Below are 26,632 nucleotides of genomic sequence, written 5' to 3'. Positions count from 1 at the left end.
AAACGGTATGTTGTAGGCCCATCCATTATAGAGACACAACTTGTAGGACTAAGGAAAAGTCCTTCTCTATGGTGCCTGCCTCCTTTTGGAATATCATTCTCCCAATGATTAAATTACTTAACAAAATAAAACCTTGTTAACTTTTCTGGAAGAACTTGAATATGTGGTTTTGTCAGGAGATCTGGGGACGCTTCATTGATATGGAGTCAATCAAGTGGCTGGGGTGAATATGGAAGGGACATTTATGGGGTTTTACACTTTTATATTTTAATGTTGTAAATCAGCCAGAGTCAATGTGTGTGAATTGGGTGGCCTATAAATTTGTTTAAAATAAATAAATATCTATAGCTTCAGCTTCATTGTTTTAATATGGGAATTTCTCATTAGATAATACTTTAATGAGTATTATCTAATGCCAGCTTGGACAGTTACACTTTTGTATTTCAGGCCGGCAACAAATTTTGTTCTATATTTCTACTGGTGGCTACCTACTAATGAAGAACCCTTCAAAGGTTATGTCTTTCATAAATCTTCTGCATGTAAGACATATTTTTTAAAGAAAAAGTATAATTTAAAAAAAATCAATATCTTATACTCTACGCCCTTAGAATTTCTTCTTGTGTTTCCATAATTGGTCTGAAAGTAATTAAGATGATGGTACAAAATTATATTAGCCTAAAGAAACAAACAGCAAATTGTATGAATACGGTAATTTCACTTTAGTAACATCTAACTGTATTGCTGAATCATACCTATTGAGAAAGTCTAGTTATTTTACAACATAACAATATTACAAAATCTACTGCAAACTCAAGAGCTTTCTATCTTTAAGTGAAATATGTCACAATTTTAAGAGACTGTATTTTTCAATCTGTGAGCTAAAGTACCATAAAAGACTACTCTGCATTAAAAAGCAGTAACAATGAACACATATACTGAGAAGCTTCATCTCAAGACGCATATTCTTCATAGTATTTCAAAGTGGTGCTCATTTTCCAAGATAACCCGAAACAATGAATTCAAATTCTGCTTTTCCTTAAATGCAAAGGTAAGAGAAAGTGAAGGTATACTGGTAGGAATTAGATGTAATCAAAGCCTTTGCTTAATTAATAAGAAAAACCTGCTGAGTTCAAAGGATATAATCCTAAATAAATGGACATAATAAGTACTGAAGTTCGCTTAACCCTTTGTTTTAGTAGGAATTGGAGGAATTGCATATCTATGAAATTAATGCAGAAACTTCTTTAAAAAGGAAATAATCTCTTAACTATTAAACTCTGTTGATTTTTAAGTCTGCTTAACCTATGTAGAAAAGGTCAAATGTGGTACTAACAATTAAGTTTATTCTTTTAAATTATCCCTTAATTTAAATTCCCTTCTTTCCTCTTTTCAAACAAAACATTAAATTAGAAAGATAAAATGACAATGAAATCCTTGCACCTTAAAACTCCTTTCTTCCTTCCAAGCATTTTCACCGTAAGCCTTCAGCTCTCTCTTCTTTTGCTTAAACAGTGTTTGTTCTCTTCCTCTTAAACCCGAGTCCTTGGAGTACCCAACCCATTTCTGAAAGCTCCGTCTGACTGATGGCCAGGGACACCAACATTCAGCCATTATTCCTCGACTTTAATCCTACCTTCACTGCAGAAATTAAGAACTGAAATAAACAATGCTTGTTCTCTGAGCCCACCCCCACATATAGTGACAGGATATGTTCGTTTTGGTCTTTTTCCTCACTCACCCTTCAGAATGCAGGATGTATCAAATAGTAGCCCACACACAAATATTTTCCCCTGCCCAGTTCCAAATGAATGCAGCTGAGGTGTACTTTGACAATGATATGTACCAAACTTACTTTTGGACAGAATGCTATCTTGGCATGATTCTTAGCGAGGAAAAAAAAATCTACCATTACCAGCAGTTAAAAACACAAATTGGTAAAGGGAAGTTTCTCTCCCTGTCTCTTGCACATGTACATACAAACACACACACACACACACACACACACACACACACAGAGAGAGAGAGAGAGAGAGAGAGAGAGAGAGAGAGAGAGAGAGAGAGAGAGAGGGCTGAAAATAGTAGGAAACGACAAATTCTTGCTGCTTACCCCATTTTTACAAAAATGCTTCTATCTTTCAGCAAGAAATATACTTCCTTGGCTTTAATCACTTCTACAGTAGTAATTGGGTAACATGTTACATTACATCATTTCTATTTCAAAGTGCACAACGTGATATCAGAGAACTTATGTGCAGGAAATTCTTTGGGCTGCTATTTTGTGGTGTCTATTTTCATCACAGGTCTCCAGCTATTCCTTATTTCACTTTACTTTCGTTCTACAAATTTACAGTAAACTGTGTTTTTAAAGCCAATTCAAAAATATGTATATACAAATACATAGCCAACAGTTTATCTTTATATAGAGTATTGTATTTTAAAATACAGATAGCTGATCTGAGTGGTTGGTCATCAAATTAGTTGCTTGTTTGCAATGAAAGTGATAGGAAAATAACTTTGAAATAATAGTCAAAGATAAGAAATGTACTCTAACAGAATTTTAAGTACTTTTTTATTTTTTATTAATAGAATCATAAAATATTGGAAGGGACCATTGGGAAAAATCATATCACTAAAAGCTATTTAACAATGAAAAATTATCTTGGGTCCTTGGATCATCTAATTCAATCACCTTTCAGTGAAATCTACTCCTTCAACTTTCTGCTAAATGGTCATCTTGTCTATTTAAACAACTTCAAGATAATTTTTCATTGTTAGCTTTTACTGATACGATTTGTCCCAATGTTCAACCAAAACTTATTTTATGTATTATTCTAATTATTAGTAAACTATTTTTTGTCTTATGGAACAGGTCTTAATAATTCTTTAATTTCTTATACTGAAGATAGCTATCGTCTCCTCAGAATCTTTTTTTTTAAATAAATTTTTATTATAGTTCAAAAAAACAAAAATAAAAACAAATGTATAATAGTTTTTCTATCACGGTGTAACATCACCAAAATATCCATGTATATATAGACCAATAATCAGAAAGTAAAAATAGAAACTATTTACATATTCTTATATACAAATTTACATTTCCAATACTTATTGATTACCATAATTATACCAGTAATATAAACAGTAATCCAGGAGCAGTCTGGATTATTACAATAATGTAATTCACAATAAAATTACATGGCTATAATCACATGATAGCTATTTAAAAATCACAACTGTCCTACGTATAGCTATCCAGATAACTGATTGCAACCTCTGATGATATATTAACAAATATCACTGGTTTCTAGGCAGTTAAAAAAAACTAGGTAATAATTATACATCCATAAACTCTGCATACATATACAGTTAAAGCTACTGTGCAATAACTTTTTGTTAAAAATTGTTTAATAGTCGCCATTCTTACTGAGAAATATACAGAAGAAAATATTTCTATAAGGTTATTTATGAAATAAATATATAACTATACTAATGAAAAGAAATAGGTTTTTCCGGTTTAAAAAAAGCATCTTAAGAAATATGGAATCAACATGTATAGATACATACATTGCACACACATATATACACATACACATGCCCAGGCAGTATTAAAAGATCGCTGGACTAAAATGTAAGTATATAGACTCATCTGCAGTTTATTCATTGGTATGATATGAAACAACTGAAACCAAATATCTATCTGACTATATGAATGAAAATCAATTATTTTTAATTTAAGACTACCATCTAGAGGTAAAAGTGTGAATTTCTTTAAAAAACTGAATGTGAAATTCTCATCTTAGGCACTAGGGGCAAAATTATCAAACTCTCCTTGTTATTGTCTTCTCTCTTTTTCCAGTAACTAAGTTACTGCTTTACTGCAGAAGCACATTTAATTTCAAACCTCCAGAACCAGATATGAAAACCAGAATTGAAATGCATTTACTAACAAGTGGTTATTTGGTAACAAATTGAAAAAAATGTTGTTTTTTTACTAAAAAATAAGATTGTTTATTCAAAGTTTTTACGTATAGATACTGACTCACCTTTGACATATAACTAGTTATTTACCTGCCTTACTAAAAATGGCCTTTGTAGTTTAGTTCAAAAAAAACCAAACAAGAAAAATAACTCAGCACTCAAGTGTTTGCTTTCACATTAATCTTTCTTTCTTTCTTTTTCTTTCTTTCTTTCTCAGCCTGACAAAATTTGATTCAGAATTTTCACATATTTCAAACATTTAAAATATGTATATAGTATTGCCTGCCTCCAGGGTATTGAAAGTTGAATCAGTTCTAAGATTACAGATCTAAATGGTAAAAGTCTGGGAAAACATTAAATATCAGATGCAGAAAACTCTTAAATACTTATTCTTTCCAGTGGTCTGGATTTTTACAGCACAAATATCCCTAGTCAGCGAATGGGTGTGGATGTTTATGCATCTGTCTGTCCGTCCATCCATCCATCCATCCATCCATCCATCCATCCATCCATCTTTCATTTCCTCCAGATGCCTCTTATAAAGTCAGATCACAGTGAGTTTAATGAGGTCTATTCCCAGATAAATCGTACTACCTTTCATATCTATTTTTTGAAGATGCTCATTTTTCCCCCTCTAAAAATATTTTTTTCCATTCAACTGCTTGCCTATCTGGATGTTGGCCACTGTTAATTTTAAATTTAGAATTTTAAAATCAGAATTCACAATATTGAATGTATATTCTTTTTCAAAGGAATAAATGTCAAATTGACTTCAATTCAAGGGAATTTGGGTTTTCCTTTGTTCTGATTATCCCTCTCCAAGCACAGCTGAATCAAAAAGTGGTTGTAGCAGTACAACCAACAGTTTTAACTAAATCACAACTTCAAGAAGCTTCTGGAAATGACAACTGAACTAGCACTACAAGTGAGTTGACCTTCAAAACATTTATCGAATGGATGCATCATTCTACTTGTGAATGCCTGCATAATATTTGAATGTATATTCGAATCCAGGATCTTTCACAACAATAATCCTCACAGGATGCTAAAAGAGAAAACCAATTAAGTGGGAGGAAATTCCTTTATATATAAACATGCACTCGCTTTAACTTTTTAACATGTTTCAAGCAAAGGACTTACATCCTGTTCAGAAAAACAACACTATTTGTACAAAGGAAACAGCTGTCAAATAAATTGGGGAAAAAAATCCTTTACCCAGGCTCTAAACAGAAAATGGTTTCTTTCAGCCTTTATAAAGGTATAATTGAAGAAGTCATCAAAATAATTCATTGCATATTTTTCTCCTTAATTTTTACACTAATATCAAGAGTCTTTAACAATATAGGAATATTTCAGATTACTTTTAGGGTTTTAAGACATCTTTCTCAGAAGTTTTATTTTGCTTCTGAAACATATTATCCCTGCTTTTCCTATTTTTTAAGCATTTATTTATTTGTATCCCACCTTTATTATTTTATAAATAACTCAAGGCAATTAATATATCCAACACACCTTCACCTCCTATTTTCCCATAATAACAACTCTGTAAGGTAGGTTAGTGAGTATCACATTAATTGTTGCACAGCAGCAAATGATCATTGTATGCAATTCAAAAAGCATGCATTTTTCCATTTTCATCAATGCCTATCAAGGCCTGGAACCTGAACAGTAAATTAAAATAAAAATATTTTATGATAATAAAATATCTCATACAGTTGCTATATATTTCATCAATCTTGCCTAAGAAATCATGCAAAAATTTCAGAATCTTATGCAATTTCATAAGATGTTCAAAAGACACATTTTTGGAAGGAATTCAATTATGCTTTTTTTTTTTTCAAGAGGCAGCTGGACTTTCTGCTTTTTCTTTGAAGACGTTTCGCTTCTCCTCCAGGAAGCTTCTTCAGCTCCTCAGAGCATCTTTGGGACAACCTGGATGACTGAGAATCCCCATAGACATCCCTCATCCTAGCCTTCCTTCTGATGCCTCCTAGCCTTGCTTGTTTTCCATCCCTTGTGGTGGCCACTCTCCCAAAGCCCATGATAGTGGAGCATCAATAAGTCCTCTTGTGGTATCAAGGGTGGCTGAGGTTTCGGAGGTGGCACACACCCATGGTTTCCTGATTGCCAGGGCTAATTGGGAAATCTAAGCTGGAGAGACCTGGTCTGTCCCGAACTTTTGAAGCTGGTGGGCTCTGGATAAAAGTCAAAACCTGAATTTGTTGCTAACCTAGAGGTTTTTTGTTGGAATCCTGGTTTAAGTTTTGGAGAAAGATTTAATTCACCCTAAGCTTGTAACTGCTTTCATCAAACCTTAGAGTGATTTAGAAAGAAAGAAAGAAAGAAAGAAAGAAAGAGAGAGAGAGAGAGAGAGAGAGAGAGAGAGAGAGAGAGAGAGAGAGAGAGAGAGAAAGAAAGAAAGAGAGAAAGAAAGAGAGAGAAAGAGAGAGAGGAGAGAAAGAGAAAAGACAAAGAAAGAGGAAGGAAGGGAGAGAGAGAAAAAAAAAACTCTGTGCTATTATTTTTAATTGTTCCATTATTTATCATGTATTAATATTTTACACTGTCCCTACACCTAGAGTGATTTTACTGTGTTTCTTTTGCCCAGGGCTACCACATTTTTCAGAGACTTACATGCATTCAATGTCTATAGTCCAGAGCATAAATATGTGTGTGTTTATTTTGTACATCAGGTGGCATATGTCCAGCTTAATATGCTATTCTGGGTAAGTGATGTTTTGTATGTAGAGAAAGTACTCTTGTGATCTTTGACTTTTAGGCTTGCTGTCAAACAGCAGCCATAATACTAATTACTGTTTTGAACAATATGCAGGTTGTATTACACGCATGGCTATTTTATATGTGAAATCATGACTGAAATATTTCTGCACCTATGTTGGTTCTCACTGTCAGGAAGTTTCTTCTTAGTTTTAGGTTTGTTCAGTTTCCATCCATTGCTTGTTTTGCCTTCTGGTGCTTTGGAAAATACATTGCCCCCTCCTTTTTTCTGGCAGCCCCTTAAAAGCCTGTTGCCTATCACACTCTTGGGCAAAGCATGTGAGCCATTTCCTCCTTTCAGTGGTCCATGAAAGTACATCTATAGTATGTAGATAATAAAGTTGAAAAATGGTGAACAACATTTTTACAGAACTATAGATATGTTCAGGCTGGGTGTGACAAGGAATGACTGGGAGGGGAGGGGCCAGGCGAGGCACCCCTTGACATGAGTGACATTGAGTTGACCATGCCCACCCAGTCACATGACCACAAGCAAGCCACGCCCACAGAACCAGTAGTAAAAAAAATTGGAACCCATCCCTGGGTAGTATGTATATTGACTAAAGAAGGTATACCATTGATTCTTAGGAAACAAAATATATTGGGTTTATATTGTTTCCCAGGCTGCATAGATCAGCCTCTACTGACTTAAATGAGAATTGAAAAATCAAAACCATTTTTAGTACTTTTTAATGACTGTGTTTCCCTGAAAAGAAGACCCTGCCTTATATTTTTTTGAACCCAGAAATAAGCACTTGGGTCTTATTTTCAGGGCGGTCTTATTATTTTGGTGTGCATGGAGCAAGACGGGCCTCCTCTTACCGTATCTTACCTGATTTTTGATTTCCAGCTCTGTCTCCCTAACCCTAACCAGAGGAAATGGCAGGGACCGGCTGTGCATGCATTTAAATATTTTCAGGGAGGGCTTATTTTGGGGAAATACAGTAAATTTTTTACAATAGTTAGGTAGGGTAAAGTTCTTGGATACAAAAATCCAGACAATTACTAGATGGAAACAGTAGATACAGAATATTCTCCCTCTTTCCATCAAAAGCAGTAGAGAGTAATATTTGTCAGCCCAGAACTGGGAGCCTAAAATTAGAGTATAACTATGAGGCAATTCTAAATCAGTTTTAACCCATCTAAGGTTTTCATCCCTGTCCATCCCTAATGTGTCCCAAGTAGTTTCATAGTAGAGGTTTTTCTAATTCAAGCACATACAAAAGACAAAGTTATTTTTAAAAAGGAAAACTATAAACTGTATACACATTAAGCAAGGGTGAACTGGAACCTAGGAATTCAGAATTTTTCCCATACTGTACCTGTGTCTTTATCTGGACTATCTCAATTCATTTTTTAAATATTAAATGCAGACATTCTGTAGACAGACACTTATTGTTTCCACTTTATGAGACCTAGAAGTTTTGGAATTTTCAGTTCCAAACTAACGGCAGCAGAAGACTAAACTAGATTCTGCCTATGATTAACAGTGTGGTTTCCAATTTTCTCTTTCCTTTTTTCTGACACTAATTAGTTATTTTTCAATGCAATGTGCACTTTATCTGTTTAATTAGATGAGGTTGAAAAAACAATTTCTTCAGAACAAATAAACTGCTACTATATTTGGCACAGGCACTCAACTTTTGTTTAGCTGACTGCCATTTTTTTTTCCACAAAAAGACAATGGGAACAATTCCAAGCAAAGATGTCCTTGTCTGCAAGTCTCACTCAATTAAGTGCGAATAAGTCAAGATGAAGGATTCACGTATTACACCCATAAAATGAAATGAATAGTGAATTTCCATTATCAAAATTTCATTTTTAAGATATACATTCATTTCTGATGTATTCTGGAAATTATGCCTCCCTACTGTAAAATGTTTCACAGATTTGAAAAAAATATCACAGATGACTTAAGGTTTTTCTCTAAGATATGGGAACTATTCAATGTGCTCAAATTAATAGGTTTTCCACTGTTTTTTTTAAAAAAAATAATGAATCACGTCATTTTAAACAGAAAAAAAGAAAATTCTTATAATTAAGAATATTATATATATATATTAATATTAGATAATTTAAAAGCAAACTGATGACAATAATAATGGCTTAGAAAAAATGCACATGCAATTACAAACTGTATAGACCTGGCCTACGTTTTATCTAATATATACTGATTTTGAAAATAAATACCATTTAAGCCAAAAAAGAAATATTCTCTGTTGAAGTAATACCTATGACTATCATTTATAGAACTTAGGTGGGAAACATGTTTTACATATCTTACCACTGCAAACAACAGTGTCATCAACGTTTTTTTTTCTGGATACCTGCAGGATATAATTTGTACCTGATCGTTTTGTCAGAACACACAAGTCGAAGCACCATAAATTCCTTTCAACTTCCTGATGGAATAGATGGCTTCATTGCACTGCTTAGATTTTCAAACATGATGTGATTTGACCAGTTTTTGTGCACTGGCAAACACTGACGCACATGAAAAATCAAACACCTGCATTGTAAACTACTACAACAGCTGCACACATAATAAGTAACTTTAAGGGTAATATTTGATATAGTAACAGCAAAACATTGTTAAAAATTAACTGGGAAAAAAAATATATTACCAGTCTCTCCATTTCCTGTTCTTTCAGCCTTTCTTCTCTTTGCCTCCTGTGGTAGTCCATTAGGTCTTCTCTTCCAGAAACAGAACTAATGCTGCTCTTTCTCTCCCGAATGGAAGGAGTCTGCCTGTGGCTTTCCAAATCTTTTTCATCAAACTCCATGGAGCTATTGGAAATCCTTCTTCTTGCAGGAAACCCTCTCTCAGCATCAAAGGGAAGAAATGAATTATTAGGGCTTGTTCCTGACAATCCAACCCTATCAAAGTCATCAGATGCATATGAGGAAGTAGATGCCAGTAGCATTTTCCTAGCTATCCGGGGGCTTGCAGGAACACTGAGAGTTGAATTTATGTAAGAATTCACTTCAGGTGGAAAATTTGAGTATGGCAATACTCCTGAAGTGCAAGATGAAAAATGAAGATAATTGTCGGCATCCAGTATATTTTGAGGTAGAAGGTCTTTTTCAATAGTCTTCTTTCTTTTGGAATTCCCAAAAGAGTTTCTAGGTGGTAAACTCAGTGGTGTGAGTTGGTTTTCTGTTGGTTTATAAAGCCTGGGCAATGACCGACTATAAACTCCCATGTGGCTCAATGAACCACCCGGATATTTTCTGGTTCTAGGCCCCTGAGCTTCCATTGCTGAATCCTTTTGTTTAGTTGACCTAGCCTGAACGGACATAATGTCATGTATATTTATTTTCCTGCTTTGTTTTGGACTAGAGGGCATACTGGCAGCTCCAGAGCTACCGAATGGTGAAATAATGATATCATTTCCTGAATTCCCATTCCACATTGTAAGAAGAGATCCAGAGTTTTTCCACCCATCCAGTGCTCCTGGGAAATAGACACTATCATGAGATTTATTCTTCTGACTGTACTTTGAATAGGGAAATTTACTCAGATGTCCAAACTGTTTTTCATTTTCCCTGGTAGCATAAACATCGACGTCTTTCTTTCCAAGGCTGCACCCACTTAACGATGAGAATGTGCCTGAAATGGGGCCCATATGCTTTAGAGAAGTATTTTTATCTGAAAGATAAGAGTTCTCACAAGCCAAAGGTTTGATTCCCTGAATTTTGGAAACAGATGGCATACTTTTAACACTGGATGCAGGACTCAATTTAGGTGCCAGAGGCTGGGAGAGAGTTAAATAAGAACCAGAGTAGTCTTCATTTGTTTTTAATTTCAGACTTGATGAGTATTTTTTCTGACTGAGTTTGTCCATTATGTGCTGGAGATCAGTTTCCAGGGAATTCATAACTACTTCTTTTCCCAAACTGGTGTTTTGTAATTCCACCTGGTTTTGCATATGGCCATATTCTTCCAACATCTTGTTGGAATCTGCAAAAAGAAAAAAGAACAGAGAGAAGAACAGGAAAGAGTTTTAACAAGTGAATTATTCACTCTTTTCCTAGCTTGCAGTACTTTTACAATTCATACTTCATGCAACTTGAACTCAACAACAAATTTGTAGAAATATTGATTAAAGTGAATATAAAGATGAGTAATTTTAGAAATTATTTTCAAATCACAGGATTAAAAAAGTATTACTGTTTTAAACAGCCCTGTTATACAAAAAGAATCAAGATAGACCTGTGCAAGATGAGACGCCACCAAATCAATGATGTTAGTGGTACACCAGAAACAAATTTCCTGTATAAGCTATTTATCTTAGCTGCCTGCAAAGAAAGAAAGAAAATGAATGGATGGGGGAAGGGTCAAGATTCTTACTTACAAGTAGGTAATAGATTGTATTGGATAAAAGGCAGAAACAGCTTGATAAAGCTGTCTCAGTTTCAGGAATAATTTATTTATGCATTAAGTTAAGTGAATTCTTGCCACTTAAATTTGTTCTTATAATGGTTTCTCTCATTTTGCCCCAACAAGCAATGGGTAGACATTAAATTAGTGATAATATAATATTCAGAGTCACATACAAACACTTCCCTTTTATGGGAAAATCTTGCACTACTTTATATATATATATGAACCTTTTCAACAACAACCCACATTCCTATTGCATAAAACCCTGAAAAATAAGAGTTCAAAACTGTAAATGTTAACAATGACAAATAACTCTACACTCCAATTTATACAGGATGTAACTGAAGAGAAAGGGAGAGATATCTCAGTCTGCCACCTCATTTATGCAAGTAGAAGGAGAAGATTCCTGAATAGATTGAGTATTGCTTTTCAATCTCTCTCCCTGTTCCAAAGCTCTCTGGAATCATTGGGAAATTTGGCTACCAAGTAGAAACCTATTTTAAAACAATGCCATAACATGAAAAGGAATTTTATTGCTCATCAGTCTACAAGGGGGCATTATTCAACTGGATCATTCTCATCACAGTTACCAGATTGATAAACATTATTTCTAATACATGATCCAGCATAATTTCTTTATTGAGGATGTCAGAAGCTGATTTTAGAAAAATAATAAAATTTAATAGTTCTCTGATGCCAAAATCCCAGGCAACAGGGGGTATATAAGATCCTAGGTTCATTTCTTTTAATCCCCACCACCAATTAAAATAAGTAAAACTCAGTTGAAAACTTCTTAGAATCTGGATGAAATCTAGGACAACATTCATAAAAATAAAGGTGTAAATATGTTAATTTTGCAATCTTATACATGACTTTTTAGAAGTATATCCCACTGGGTCCAACAAATTAATTCTTATGTAAGTGTACTGAGGACTATAATGTTAAGGTTTATTGCATGGTCAATTCACAATATCAAAACTGTTTTTACTACTGCAATCAAATTATCAGATATCAATAACTTCCTACTATAGAAATAATTTAATCAGGCTAGCAGTGTCAGGTTGTAATTTCAAGGTGAAATATGTTCACCTTCAAATCCTGTTTTTACTTTTGATTATTTTTGTCTTTGGAAAAGACCTACAGTACTAGAGAGAATCTCCCCACTTTGCAGGTCTTTAACGAAAACCACAGCATTATTTTCCTAAAATGCATTTCAAATTATCAGTGGTAATTTTATATATATATATATATATGCAAGAGGGAGGGAACAAAGCATGGAAAATATTGTGCCTTAGCAAGAACTTTGTATTACTCCACCCAGCACATACAAGAATAATTTGATTAAAGTGCTAACACATACAATATTCTAAACTCATTATTGTTTCTATATTCATTCCAAAGTTACATTAAGCTGTTGAAAGCAGATTTTGAGCATCTGCAAATCTGGTTATGTTTAAATATATGGAATCTTAAAAGAGGTTTAGAGGGGGAAGCAATAATCCTGCTCACTATTGTCTATTTTGATTAGCAGCAGCTCTCTAAATCATCTGGGAAATTCCAGAGATTGAAATATTTGCATGTGTTTCAAACATAATTCCAAGAGTTATTTTCAGCATTTTGTACTTATAGGCAATACTTTAAGTCCATTAACTTCAATGGAGATAAAGGAACAGGGAAAATTACTTTACCGTATTTATACCATTTATCTACTGATGAATCAATAAAGACTCACAGTAGTTTACAGCAGTCCAATAAAAATATACAGTCATCCATAATAAGTTAAAAAATATCCATAGTACATCATCATAACCAAAATATAAGGGAAAAATGGAACCTAACAACCGGCTCTCTATTTTTTATCTAAAAAAAATAACATAGCAAACATAGAAGCAAAATATGAATAGTGCTAATTTTACTCAGCCACAATATTTTTAAAAAATGACTTATTTATGATATTGTCATAAATATGATTTCTGTTATGCCTTAATTGGCACTTCCAGGTTAATACAAACATAACAGCTTGTTTTGGAAAGAAGATCTCTGTAGGTCAACTAGAGTTGAAATTGATTAACTTTCACTGCACAGTAGCTATTTCATATGTTAGTAAATACTTGCCTATTAAAGTTATACCAAAACAATGTATTTGCTGTCTTGTTAGTTTCTTAAACAGGCAGAAAACTAGTGATTCAACATTACTTAGGATAGGAAACCAAAGTTTATCTTGTGTAGAATATATTCAAACAATGTCTCCTGTAGATATTGCAATTCTGAACATTTTGCAGATGAATAAGTTATTTTGATCATTAATGAGGAGATAGCATGCACACAGCCTAGTGTAACTTGGACTGCATCATAATTAATCAATAGTTGTAGGTCATTAAATGCTAAAGAAGCATTACCATAAGAAATAAATTACATACCTGTTCTAAGACTGTGGTAAGCAAGATTGCTTCTATTTGACATCATGTTGCTACTCGCCAAAAGGGATGGATTATTACAGCCAAATTAGATGAAAACAGATAAATTCTGACACCTGTAAACAATGCAAGAACAGTAAACTCATAATAAACAATACTTTTTAAAAAAATTAAAAACTAAGTATATATTAAAATATTACAGTTTGCTTTCTAAATTAAAAACTTCTAGTTTATATACAATATGTTTAAAATCCAAAAGTCGTCAAAAAAGAAAAAAAAAACCCAAAGCAGACAAATCTCTTATGAAACAAATGGAAAGTGAGACTGGAAATAGCCAACAATTTAAGCAGGGAACATGAGGACGACAGAAGAGATGCATAATAGAATAAATATACTTTCAGTGTTAGTGTAGAACTGAAATCTAAAAAAACAAAACAACTTAAAATGTTATCTACAGTATTTGTGTCCATGCAATCATCTCTGTTTTAATAAAAGTCAAATCTGCTTGACCATTTGTTTGCATTTTCTCTTGGTTCCGTTTATTAATAAGCAGTTCTTCCTTCAATTAAACAACAGGGGATTATAGAAGCCTTCAAATTTGATGGTCTCTAGTTATAATGGAATACAACTTGGAATGGGGGGGGTTCAAGATGATTCAGCTGGAGGGTTCCAGGGGCTTCAAGACCTAAGAGTTATCATCCTTAGTTCTGGATGGGGTTGTGCTATCCCTGACAAACCCAGTGCAAAATCTGGGGCTTCTTCTAGATTTGCAATTCCTGCTCGAAGAGTAGGTGGCTGTCATGTCTAGGAGACCCTTTCTGCAACTTCATGTTGTAAGGCAGCTGTGCCCTTTCCTGGATCGTGAGGCCCTGCATACAGTCAGTCATGCCCTGGCCATCTGCCAACTGTATTACCACAACATGCTCTACGTGGGGCTATTCTTGAAGAGTGTTCACAAGCTACAATTGGTACAGAATGTAGTAGTACAGTGTGCATTGTTTTGGAGGCCCTCAGTAACACATGTGACACCACTGTTATGTAAGTTGTACTGGCTGTTTATGGGTCTAATTCAAGATGTTGCTCATTGCTTTTGAACTTCTTTATGGCATGTCCATACAGTCCAGAGATTGCCGCACCCCAATGGAATTAACCCACCTTACTCGTTCCAGTGGAAAAGGCTACTTCAAATCCTGTCAGCCAAAGAATTTTGACTGGCAGGATCCAGGAGAAGACCCTTTCTGCTGTGGCTCCCACCCTCTGGAATATTCTGCAATTAGAGGTGAAGTTTGCCCTCACATTCCTGGCCTTCTGGAAGAGTTATGGCTGTGTTGTTTGGCCTGAGGCCCCAAACAGGAACCTGTTACATTGGGGTTGGCTGACGAGCTAAAGCAGATTCTCACCCCCAAAATGTCCATTATCTTAATTTTTAACTTTTAACTTCTCTATTCAATTTTTCTAATTTTAATGGTTTTTAGTACTTTTAAACTTTTTATTTTATTGTAAGTGGCCCAAAGTTGCAGTATCAGTGAGATGGATGGCATACATATATACATATGTACATACATACAAGCAAACTTGTTCTATCTGCAACAACAAACATGTTAAATGAATCTGGATGAAAACAAAAGCAAAAAAAAAAAAAAAATTGCTACTGAATCATCTGAAAGGACCACAGGGAAGATCACAGGAACCCATTATTAACATGCAGTTACAACCTTATATTCATTTAATTAGGACCAAAGCCAAATGAATTCTGTGGGGCCCTCTTGAGAGAAGACCTGCAGCACATGTCTACACTCCTATCTTCTTCATGTTATTATGCCGTGTTGAAGTGTGCTCTCACCAAAGATTATTAAATGACTCCCCTTTTTGTCTGCTGCATTGAAAATATATGTCATAGATGAGTGATCTAAAACAGGCATAAATAATTGAAAGTACAACAAATACTAAAAGGTCTATTCATGTTCCCCCTTAAATAAGCTCATGAGTTCATAGAGCAGTTAGTCTAAACATATTTATGCTCCCACATATTAGAATATTTAGTAGAAAACAAGAGAGTTTAACTACCGTAGCTTTATAAATATTTATCAAAAGAATTCTATCAGTCAAGTTTCTCTGAAAGATACTAAGATAATCATTTGCATTTGCACTTTCAAAAGAAAATAAAATTCAATGGAATAAGAAGTTTTAACCAAGCATACTATTTTATTGCCTTAAAGGAACAACAACAACAAAAACTTCTACCAATATGTAAGTAATAAAATCAACCACAAGTGAAAAAAGTGGCATACACTCAATAGTGATTATATACATATTTATAAATGATGGACTCTTGTTTCGGCTCAAAAGAGGAACTAGGTCAGTATGCTATGAGGTGAGATGCCACCAATAAAGTGGCTCAGATATGCAAATAACCCGTCAATCTTCTCAAACTCATACCATATTCACTTTTATGCACAGAAACATTCCCTTCATTCACAATAGCTAAAATTATTTCAAAGCCTGAAGTGGTTATTTAAGGAACAGGCAGAACACTTTAAAGTGGAAGGTGAACCATTTTCTCCCGAACAGTGACCACCCCAGCCCCACTTGTAAATTATTCTCTCATTTGGCAGAGTTTTATAAAAATCTTCCAGTGACAGCCAATACTCTTTTCAGGCTTTAAGACTGAGGAAAAGTTACTATCTCTGTTTAGTTAGTAAATGCACATTTTCAAAGGATGGAATACAGCAAATATGAGGAGAACCATGTGGCTGCAGGAGTTTTCTGCCTGTTGTACAGTACAATGAAGCAAAAGAAAGAAAACAGAACAACCAAAGCCTATATAATTTATAGGTGTAAACCTAATTTTCTCTTCCTTTCCAGTTGACAGCAGATTGCAAGTGTTTAATCTGAACTCTAAATTGTGATTAATTTTAACTATAGTTAGGCAGCTTCATCAACTTTTGCTAATTGGTTTGCTAATTGGTTAGTGCTTCCATTATCTAGAATTTAGTTTAACAAGTTTATCGGGATTGAGACGACACAGGAAGTTATGTTTAATTCAATATTAAATATTCGTTAAAATATTCCAACAAAGTCTGACAGTTCATGTCAGGGTGTCAAACTCGCGGTGTCACATTGTCATGTGATGTATCACGATTTCCTCCCCTTTGCTAAACCGGGGATGGGCCTGGCCAGTGCATTACCTATCCGGCTGATGGGCCGCGAGTCTGACATCCCTGGTTTATATAGACAATTCTAGAGAGCTGTGATGGGTTGACTCCTATGCATTTCTATGAAAGCAGCTTGAATAGCAATGTATCAGAAATAAATCCCTTTGTGGATCAGTAGGACTTACTGCATTGAAATTTTTTTTGCATTGTATCTACCTATCTACCTACACTAAAACTGTTTGCTAGTTTGTTTGTCTGTTTTGTCCTCTTAAATTAATCTAAATGGTGCATTACACAACTTTTGAATCCAGGCTGCTAAATTAAATAACGCATTAAAAATATGGGCTTCATTTCTCTTATGGAATTGACATTTCCAGGTTCAGACTAGTTTTATTTACAAAGTTATGGCCATCACAGCATCTCACAGTCATGCCAATATGATTTTTCTATCTTTCCATAAGCAAAGTGAATAGGAAAGCCGTTAGAAAGTGGATATCACTCATGTTCCCACTACTTTTTTACCCATACATGATCATTTTGTTTATCTATAACTAAATACTGACTTACTCAAAGTTTGCTTGCCATTACAATTATTTTTATATTTATGGTATATACTTTTCTTAGATGATCATGGGATCATGCAGCATTGGAGTAAAAAAATGTGGTTGGCTTAAAAGTTAATATTCATTCTGATCATATCAGACTGCACTACATACCTTTGTCTCAAAGGATAGCCCAATGAGTCAGAGGGTTTTCTAGTCATGAGTAATTCTTTACAATCCATTAGATCTTAAACATATATTTAGCAAAGCAAGTTGTGGACACATATTATAGATACTCCTTGATTTACAAGCAGAATTGAGCCCAAAATTTCTCCTGCTAAGAAAGACAGATGTTGTGAGTTTTGTCCCATTTTACATTTCTTGCCACAGTTAAGCCACACTGCAGCTGTTAGGTTAATACAGTTAAGTGAATCCAGTTTCCCTATTGATTTTTCTTGTCATAAGATTGCAAAAAATGATCATATGACCCCAGGACATTGCAACTGTCATAATTTTATGCCAGCTGCCAACTGTCTGAATTTTGACCATGTGACCAAAGAGAAGCTGCAATGGTTGTAAGTGTGAAAAACGGTCATAAGTCATTTTTTTTTCAGTGCTGTTGTAGCTTTCCAGTTTCATTGTCATCTGAAAGGTTGATAAGAAAGACACAAATGTACTATAAAAAAAGATATTGATGGCAGGAAAATACACTGATTTCTAGTTGCAAATGTCTGGTCCTTGAATTCTGAGAGCATTTTAAATATGTTGCTGAAATATTTGCAACTTTTATTTCCTTTATCAGTAGAGGAATTATATGTAAAATAGGCTACCAGTGCCTCAGGCACAGGCTACAGAACAAGATGTGCTTCCCAAGCAATCTTGGGTCAACTTACTATTCTCTTCTAAAGGCCAGGCTCAAGAGAAGTTTTTCCTTGATTTAGAATACTTAAGTCCATCTCCCCCTAACCACACATTTTTTTGAAGGAAGAGCTGCTAAAGTTTTGATTTTAGAAAACTTCCAAGAATTTATTCCAAGAAAGAGGCCCTCCCTCTCAACCTCCCATTTAGTTGTGTCAAAGTAGGAACAAGAATCAAGCTGACATCAAAGCTCTGTAACTTGCTTTCCATGGCAGTTAACATAGTTCTGCAAGGCAGTTAATTATTATGTGTATATTTAAAGCTCTGCTCAGTACATGTGACCAGCATTACCAAATCAGTCACCTACATAACACTGGTAGACTGGAACAATAGTTAAGGGAATCTAACAGTGACATAATAACAGCTTTCATATATAACTGCTATTCTGTCCACTATTTTGCAAGATGCAGAATGTTTTACCATTATTTTTACACATATAGTTGTTTAGATGTTACTAAAACAACTGTGGATAACAATAGTAACTGTTTGAAATGCCTCACACTTCTCTGTATTTCTTCCATAGGAAAATGAAGCTATTTCAGTATCTCTCCTGCACAAGTTCCCATTTATAAAATGTAATAATGGCAGGCATGTTTTCAAACAAATGACATGTTGGACTTAGAAGAAACATAGGGAGTCTTCTTTAAGGCTCCATGGGATAAAGAAGTCAGCATGGTAAGACTACATTAGGCCAACAGACTAAAAAGTTTCCAATTCATAAAGCACCACAAAGATGTGATCGGTCATTTTGTTCACCCAAATTATCTTTCTCCCACTGTGCCAAAAAACCACTTGGCAAAGTGGAGAAATTATGATGGACTTGCAGAAGGATATCACTCGAGAAAGTCAAAAAGCTTCCTTCCAACCTCATTAGCTTCAGCTCTTCTAAAAGAACACCAAAACCTATTTTGGCTTAGAATAGACTGAGCCTGAAACTGCTGCCCTTTTAGCTCTTAGGCAATACGAAAGATGTGCTTCTACCTCTTCTCTCTTACATTGTAAGTGGTTTTGTAGAATGTTTTGATTGTTGGCTTTATTGTACACCATACAGAGTCACTTTGAGTGAGATGGGTGGCCATATAAATTTAACAAACAAATCAATGCACACGTTTGTCTACAGTGAATATACATCTTCATTTACTGGTTTCTTGTAGAGCAATGCCCCCTGTTCTATTTTAATTTCCACTATTGGAAAACTACTTTGCTGTATTAAAAATTCCCAGAGGAAGAGGCAATGAAGTATATAAAAAAGCTTTGTTTTTTTTTTCAAACACAACTAATAGAGGAACACATAGCAAGTAAGGAATCCCTGGGGGAACTACTACCTGGGTGAAAGAAAATTGCTTAGTTCTATATTTTCATAAAATCTGTCTCAAGGCAAACGCTAATCTCCTCAATTCCAGGGGATCCAGCCAAATCTTTTGCTTAGCACATTATTCCCAGCGAAGGGGAACAGTTACACCAAGTCAGCAGTACTTCGGTTTTCAAACACTGGCTGTCCCATTTTAATCCGAAAGCTTGGAAACCTAATCTAAGCAATCCGGTAGCAGACATGTGCGGAACTGGGAAAGGGGGGGGGGGGGAATAATAAAGCATCCCGGATTGCTAAAGAAAAGGACGGAAAGATCCTTTTTAAAATAAAAAAAAAAATCCATGGAAAGCACCGCCCAGCTAAACACTCACCCCAATTCAGACAAAACAGGCTGCCTCCTGAGAATAAAGGCAAAGCGGGGAAGGAAAGAAAGAAGTGCGAAGAGTCTGAGCTTTAAAATAGTAATGCCAGAGGGTAAATAGAGGGGGAGGGGGAGAAACAAGGGACCAGTGTTAAACGTTTCCTCCGGCATTGCTTGCTCGATTTCCGGACTCCGCAGATTCAAGCGTGGGGATCCTTTCTCAAGCGATGCCCCTTTCCCTGCCTTCCCACCCAGTCGGATCCTCCGCTGGTTCCCGCGCGCAGGACAAAAGCTGCCCGGATCCCAGCGTCGATCCACACTCACCTCTGCGTCCTCGAGCTTGCTGTACATCCTTCTCTCTTCGAGCCCCTTCCAGAAACTCGTTTTCCGTCACTTGCTTCAGCGGAGTCTTCCCTTCCGAGCCGGACAGGATCCAGCGCCGTCCTTCTCCTCCCCCCTCAAGCTTAACCCAAGCAACAATCAGTCCCGCCCATTAGGGTACCCCACCTCCGTTTTCCAACAGAAGAAGCAAGTCACCACCCCTCCCGCTCCTAGAATGGTTCGTTCCCTTCGGGAAAAGAGTTAGAAGGCAGGACCGAAGAACATATTAAAAAGGGGGTGGGTGGGTGAGAGAAACTGTAATTTCGTGCTCGTATTCTCGTGGCGTTTGAAAAGCTTTTCACCGGATCGCTCTGCATCCGTTTTATGTGACCCCCCCTCCCAATAATGACTTTGGAGTACCATGAGAGGTAATATCTTGGAGTGTTAATTTACACTAACTTCAAATTCCATCCATGTAGTACAAAGTACCCCAGAAAATAACAACTGCGCTTTTATACCCGGTAGCTAACTTTGGCTAAAGTTTTTTTCTAAGTGGCAAAGAAAGACCATTGTCTTCGTGTTCAGCTCTCTCATGAGAAAAGGAGCGTTTGGTCCGGCGAGCAGCTTTTCCTTCAGACCTCCTGGAAGTGACTTTAAAGGTGCAGTACCTCCTATGCCACACGCTTCGTATCAGCCACCAGTTGTACCTTCTGTTTGCCCGATCGCTGGAGGGCGCCTTGCAAATCAGAGAGTTGACTTACTGTAAAGGCACAGCTCCTCGCTGGTGATTAAAAAAAAAAAAATTCCCCGCCAGAATTACTCTCCAGTGACATCATGCAAACAAATCTCTCGAAAAATGCACCCGGAGAGGGGTGAAGGGTGTTGCTTTCAGCTTGACAAATTTATCCCGTAAACTTTGGACCAATTTTCTGCAAAGCGCAGGCTAGGAAAACAAGCAAACAGTTTTTCACCCTGAGTCAGCTTCCTATCGCTCTGACATCAGCAGAAAAATAGACCTGGGTTTTAAGAAAGGCGAGCCAGAAAAGGGGGGGAGGGGGGGAGAGAGAAAATGCTTGGCTTTTCCTCTCCCTCCTTGTTCTCCCGTCCAGAAGTTGGACGGCGCTCAAACTGACAGGAAAAGGATGTCTGCTGGAGCCCCACTCCCACATGAATCCAGCTGTGTTTTTTCGGCCGTCTTCACAGAGGCTGCAAGAATGTAGACAGAGACTCAGTTAACATTACTATTCTCTTTGGGCTCCTCTAGGTCAAAGCTCCTAAAATTATTTTGTTGGGCATCCTGGAAAATTCTGTTCCAGACAAAGGCAATCGAATGCATCACGAACTCAACAAATTAATGTTGTCATCTGAACACTTTGCCAAATTTAGGTTCAGAGTTTTATACGGTACAACATATTTCTGTCTTGTACTGCTACAACTTGGGCATTGTAAGTTAAACCTGCAAGATCTGCCAAGCTATTCACAGAGCAAGAAAGAAAAAATAAAAATATTTGTTTGTTTATAAAATGTATATGGCCACCCGTCTCACTGAAAGTAACTCTGGGTGATGTACAACAAAATAATAAAACAGTAAATATTTAAAAACTTTAAAAAAAAATAACAAGGCTAAGAGAATAGTAGTATTAACTCCAATGGCGCCACCTCAAGATTTCACACATCCCCAGGACACCCAAGTCTGATGATATAACCAGTTTTGGGAGACTTCCTCAAAAATCCAACAGAGATGGAGCCAACCTCACTGGGGGAGTGAATTGGGGAGTAATATTCCATAAGGCATTCCCACAGAAAATGGTCACTACAACAGAGAAGGACCACCTCCCAAGGCCCATATAGCCCACTCGCAGACAGGATCCATAGCATGCTTTTTCTGCTGGATCTGATGGTACGGGCTCATATAATCAAGAAGAAGCAGTCCCTCAAATAACCTGGCCCCATGCCATGAAGGATTTTAAAGGTCAAAACTATCATTTTGAACTGAATTGTGGAAAAATAGGACAGAGGCTGCATGAAGTTACAGTTTTAAAATGTCATGCAGAAGTTCTGCGGATGTTCAAAATAATGTTACAATTGCCAAGCAAGTTTGTTTAACAAAGGTATTACAGTAATTCAGTTTTGTTCTGGTATCTTTATTCTAGTTGTTTCTTTTTATACAATATACTTTACAAAACTATTTAAGACAAATGTAACAGTCTGTTCAATCTATCCCTGCACTGGTGAATATAGTTCCCATTGCTCTAGAAAACAGATTGCTTCCAGTTACTGCTTGTCCTTGGGTGGATTTATCAAGAAATGTGTATTACTTGGTGAAGACATGCCAGAACTTGCCATGGACTCTTTTTTTCTTAGATTGTCAGATTCTACCCTGCCTCTCAGTTCCTATAGTTTTATCCTACCACCTATTTTGATATATTATCTTCAACTTGATATAGTCTGAAGTTTTAGGTTTTTTTAGCACTGCAAATACCTGCAACACAGCAGTTTCAATCAGAACCATATCATTCTGCACTTAAATGTAAAGTTAATGTAAAAGTCTATTTAGATATTTCTTGAAAATATGATTTTATATTTAAATCAGTGTCTTGTAATATATTCCTAATTTGTAAGTGAATTGCAACTAAACCAATATTTAATTTGGATAGGAGCAATGTACATTATAATACAACTAATATCTAAACCTATTCATATAATTCATATAATTCCTGATGTCTAGATTACTCCAAAGACAAAAGAACTATAACCATCATATTTTGTAATATGATAACATCTTGTCTACTACGAATATCGTAGTAATTCCATATCAATCCAAGAAGAAACATAATGATCATTCTTTTTTAGATGGCTGTTTTCTATAAGGTTTGATGAGCTAGTTGTTTTTGAATTGTAAGAAATGTTTTGATGTTGTGTATGTGCATATATTGTACTTGATCAGTTGATTCTGTTAGCAGTGAGAATTCTATAGCATAGCTCTTACAAATTCTGTCTACAGAGGAAGAAAAAGAAATTTGCCTGGATTTCATAACAATGCATTATCCAGTTTTGCTTTGCACAAATGCCATATTTACAATAGCATATATATTATAAATTCCCTTAAACAGGAAACAGTGTTCTGGCAGAACTACCTTTTAAATAGCTAGTCCATTAGTTTGTTGCAATGAAATCCATATGCATGCTAAGGGTAATTACCTTGGGTGTCAGATTATCATATGGAAGCAAATGACAACAATTCTGATGAAGCCAGTATACTTGTGCTTTATCTATACTGCCTATGTTGAAAATTATATGGGGATTCTATGCATGTGCCCTGGGGTTTTATAATAAAAAATGTAAGTCGTAAACATTAATGATATCAGTATAATACAGTTGGAACCACAGCAAAATTATTTCAATATGGAATGCTCTTATTAGGATTCCAGGCAGGCAGCTGAACTAAGTGAAGGATATTTCATTTACTTGTCTCCATGAACAAGTCTGTCAGTTTCTGTGCTGCCTGTGCTTGTTTTCTAAGTGTTGTGTTTGAGGATGATAGCCCTTTGTTTAAGGCAGCCAATACCACTATTTCCTAACACAGCCAATGAAAGGGATGATGAAGACCAGCAGGCAGTTTGCCACATAGCACATGGCCATAATATATTTACATTGGTGAATGATTTATACAACATGTCATCCAGAAGTGTCTATTCTTTAATTAGCACTGGGTGGGAAGGTCAGTCCAATGACCATCCATTTAGCCCTCCTCTACCCTTCCATTTTGAGAATGGGCATTCCAAGTCGTAGATGTTGCCTACTTCTGCAAACTTTGTAATTTCTCCAAATCTTTTTTCCCCTTCTTATTGTGCATTTTTGACAGTATAAGGATACTCATTCAGAGAATGAGTTATTGTTGGCTTTTAGGATGGTGAAGGATGTTCCCATCCTGCTGGTATTTCTAAGGGGACTGAAGACCTGGCTCTTCACCTAGGCCTTTGGTGGAAATGACTGAAGCTTCCATTTAATGCAGGTGGTTTTCTTTTGTTTCATCCAGTTTGTGATTCTGCAATCTCTACAATTTATTATTTCTTTTTGTTTTCTGGCTGTTTTTATTATCTTATTTTTAAGTTTTAAATCATTTATAAACAGCCTAAAGTTACTGAAAGTTGGTGGCATACTACATAAATTTAGTTAATAATAATAATGATGATGATGATGATGATGATGATGTGTTTCCCATTCACTTTTCATGTTACAGTATTCCTCTAATCTAATACAGGGTAATATCACATTGTTATCTGTGAATAAAATGGCACATTGTTCCTCCTTGACTTTTTGGGGGTGGGGGGAGTCAGGGAGAAAAGAGAAGTCTCAGTTCTTGTAATCTTTAGGCAGCTGCTCAGAACTCAAGAACATTAAATTTTTCCTTTAAGTTTTACTTAATCCGGAAGCAGAGGTGGGTTTTAGCAGGTTCTGACCAGTTCTGGAGAACTGGTAGTAGAAATTTTGAGTAGTTCGGAGAACCGGTAGTAAAAATTCTGACTGGCCCCGCCCCCATCTATTCTCTGCCTCCCAAGTCCCAGCTGATTGGGAGGAAATGGGGATTTTGCAGTAACCTTCCCCTGGAATGGGGAGGGAATGGAGATTTTACCGTATCCTTCCCCTGAGTGGGGTGGTAATGTAGATTTTACAGTATCCTTCCCCTGCCACACCCACCAAGCCATGCCCACCAAGCTATGCCACACCCACCAAGCCATACCCACAGAACCGGTAGTAAAAAATTTTGAAACCCACCACTGTCCGGAAGCAAAATTTGTGGAAAAAACATTTGCTGTTACATGATAACAAATGAGGCAATTAGTTGAACATGTCTAGTTTCAGTTTAAGTCTGAAACATACCGGTAATGCATTCCTGGATAGAAAACTACCATGGATGTTCATCACACTAGAAATTGTACTTATACCGGTATGTATGGTGTACCAAAAGCCAGGACCTACAGACAACATATTATATGATTAATAAGTCAGGGGCTTGGCTTATGGTACACCCTTCATATCTCTCAGATGAAGGCAGTGGTGAAAGGCTTCCCATACTGTTGCAAATAAAATTACACAGACATGCCCATGAAGTCAGTAGCACTCAAGATTAGCTCAAAGGATATTTTAATTTATTTGCTGTTTCAGCTGATTTATATTCCAGCTTCTCACTGGCTTCTTTCCTGTACATGTTTGGGCACTTATAAAATATGACATGTCACTAAAACAGCCAAAATTAGTTTGGGGCCTAGGGCACAAGTAGACGAGTCATTCTATTTCCAAGTACTTTGCTTATGATTGTAGAGGAATTTTGCTACCATGTTTTCTCTCTGTGATCTTTCAGTGTAGGTGAATATAGAAAGGTACTACATTATTAGTTTTGTATTGTCTGACCATGTTTCCTTTTTCAGGATCAGCCAAGGTCAACATTAGCATTAGCTGAAGCAGCAATGAAGGATCACAGAAAAAGCATTGGATGAGGTCAGGATTCATTCTCTGTTCATGATAACAGGTCTAAATGATACATTTAAACATTATAGGGAAAAACACATTTTGAGTTGATAATAAGAAAATGGAGAGATACTCTGTTATAGAAGAAATGTATCAAATTAAATCATGTAAGTTGTTGCCCCTAGATCAGTGATAGCTAACCTTTTTGCCATCGTGTGCCATAAGCGGGGGGGGGAGAGGGGGTGTCACGTGCATGCATGCCCACATCCATAATTCTATGTGCCCCACCCCTGTGCATGTGTGTGCGATCTCCCGCCTGCTCCTGGCACGCGATGGCACGTTTCTCTCTCTCTCCAGGCTCCAGAACCTTTCTAGGAGCTTGGGGAGAGTGAAAATGGCCTTCCCCACCCCCCTTAGGCCCTCCAGAGGCTGGAAATGGCCCGTTTGCCAACTTCCAGTGGGACTGGAAGGCCCGTTTTTTGCTCTCCCCATCCTCCAGAGCCTTTCTAGGAGCCTGGGGAGGACAAAAACGGCCTCCCCCCCCCCCGGAGGCCCTCTGGAGGCAGGAAACAGCCTGTTTCCGTACTTCCAGTGGGCCCAGAAGGCCCGAAAATCAGCTGGCCGGCGCGTGCATGTGCACTGGAGCTGAGCTCGTGTGCCCACCAATATGGCTACACGTGCCACCTGTGGCACGCGTGCCATAGGTTCGCCATCACGGCCCTAGATTTTGCATACATTTAACTTAACCATTAACCTAAACTGATTATGTTGCAGCTTTGCAGAGCAATATTGCAGCGCAGCCCCATCAAACCAGACTTATTCTGCTACAGCACTTTTTTTGTTGCTTGCATTTCACAGCTTCCTGAAAATACAATCTTCACAGTCTTCAGACAGACGCCTGATTAATTCAAATAATTGACTGGCTAGTTCTAACAAGTTTAGTCAGAATAACATCATATTAACTTAGATGAGCCTTCCTTTCTACTAAATATAG

General features: G+C 36.4%; 1 protein-coding gene and 1 long non-coding RNA gene across 17 annotated transcripts in view; one reads left to right on the top strand and one right to left on the bottom strand.

Moving 5' to 3' along the window:
- The window catches only part of PHLDB2 (pleckstrin homology like domain family B member 2), a 57,107-nt gene extending 35,160 nt beyond the window's left edge, over window positions 1-21,947 (bottom strand). For 6 of the 16 annotated variants that reach the window (XM_087894914.1, XM_087894919.1, XM_087894924.1 and 3 more), the window contains exons 1-4: window positions 20,170-21,947; window positions 13,561-13,673; window positions 10,970-11,055; window positions 9,381-10,717 (exon numbers count right to left, since the gene is read on the bottom strand). In XM_087894914.1, coding sequence (XP_087751040.1) covers window positions 9,381-10,706 — 1,326 coding nt within the window. In that variant the 5' untranslated portion in view covers window positions 10,707-10,717; window positions 10,970-11,055; window positions 13,561-13,673; window positions 20,170-21,947. The remainder of the gene's footprint in view (window positions 1-9,380; window positions 10,718-10,969; window positions 11,056-13,560; window positions 13,674-20,169) is intronic. The other 10 variants (XM_087894912.1, XM_087894917.1, XM_087894922.1 and 7 more) reach the window with 3 other exon arrangements.
- The window catches only part of LOC148113328 (uncharacterized), a 52,575-nt gene extending 26,907 nt beyond the window's left edge, over window positions 1-25,668 (top strand). The window contains exons 4-5 of the long non-coding RNA XR_015734428.1: window positions 18,696-18,847; window positions 25,599-25,668. This is a non-coding gene — a long non-coding RNA (uncharacterized LOC148113328). The remainder of the gene's footprint in view (window positions 1-18,695; window positions 18,848-25,598) is intronic.
- Window positions 25,669-26,632: the final 964 nt, after the last annotated feature.

The sequence above is a fragment of the Pantherophis guttatus genome, chromosome 5 (assembly GCF_059756535.1).
Source record: "Pantherophis guttatus breed Tessera chromosome 5, ASM5975653v1, whole genome shotgun sequence".
Taxonomy (NCBI): domain Eukaryota; kingdom Metazoa; phylum Chordata; class Lepidosauria; order Squamata; family Colubridae; genus Pantherophis; species Pantherophis guttatus.
This window is presented reverse-complemented; position numbering and strand designations above follow the sequence as displayed.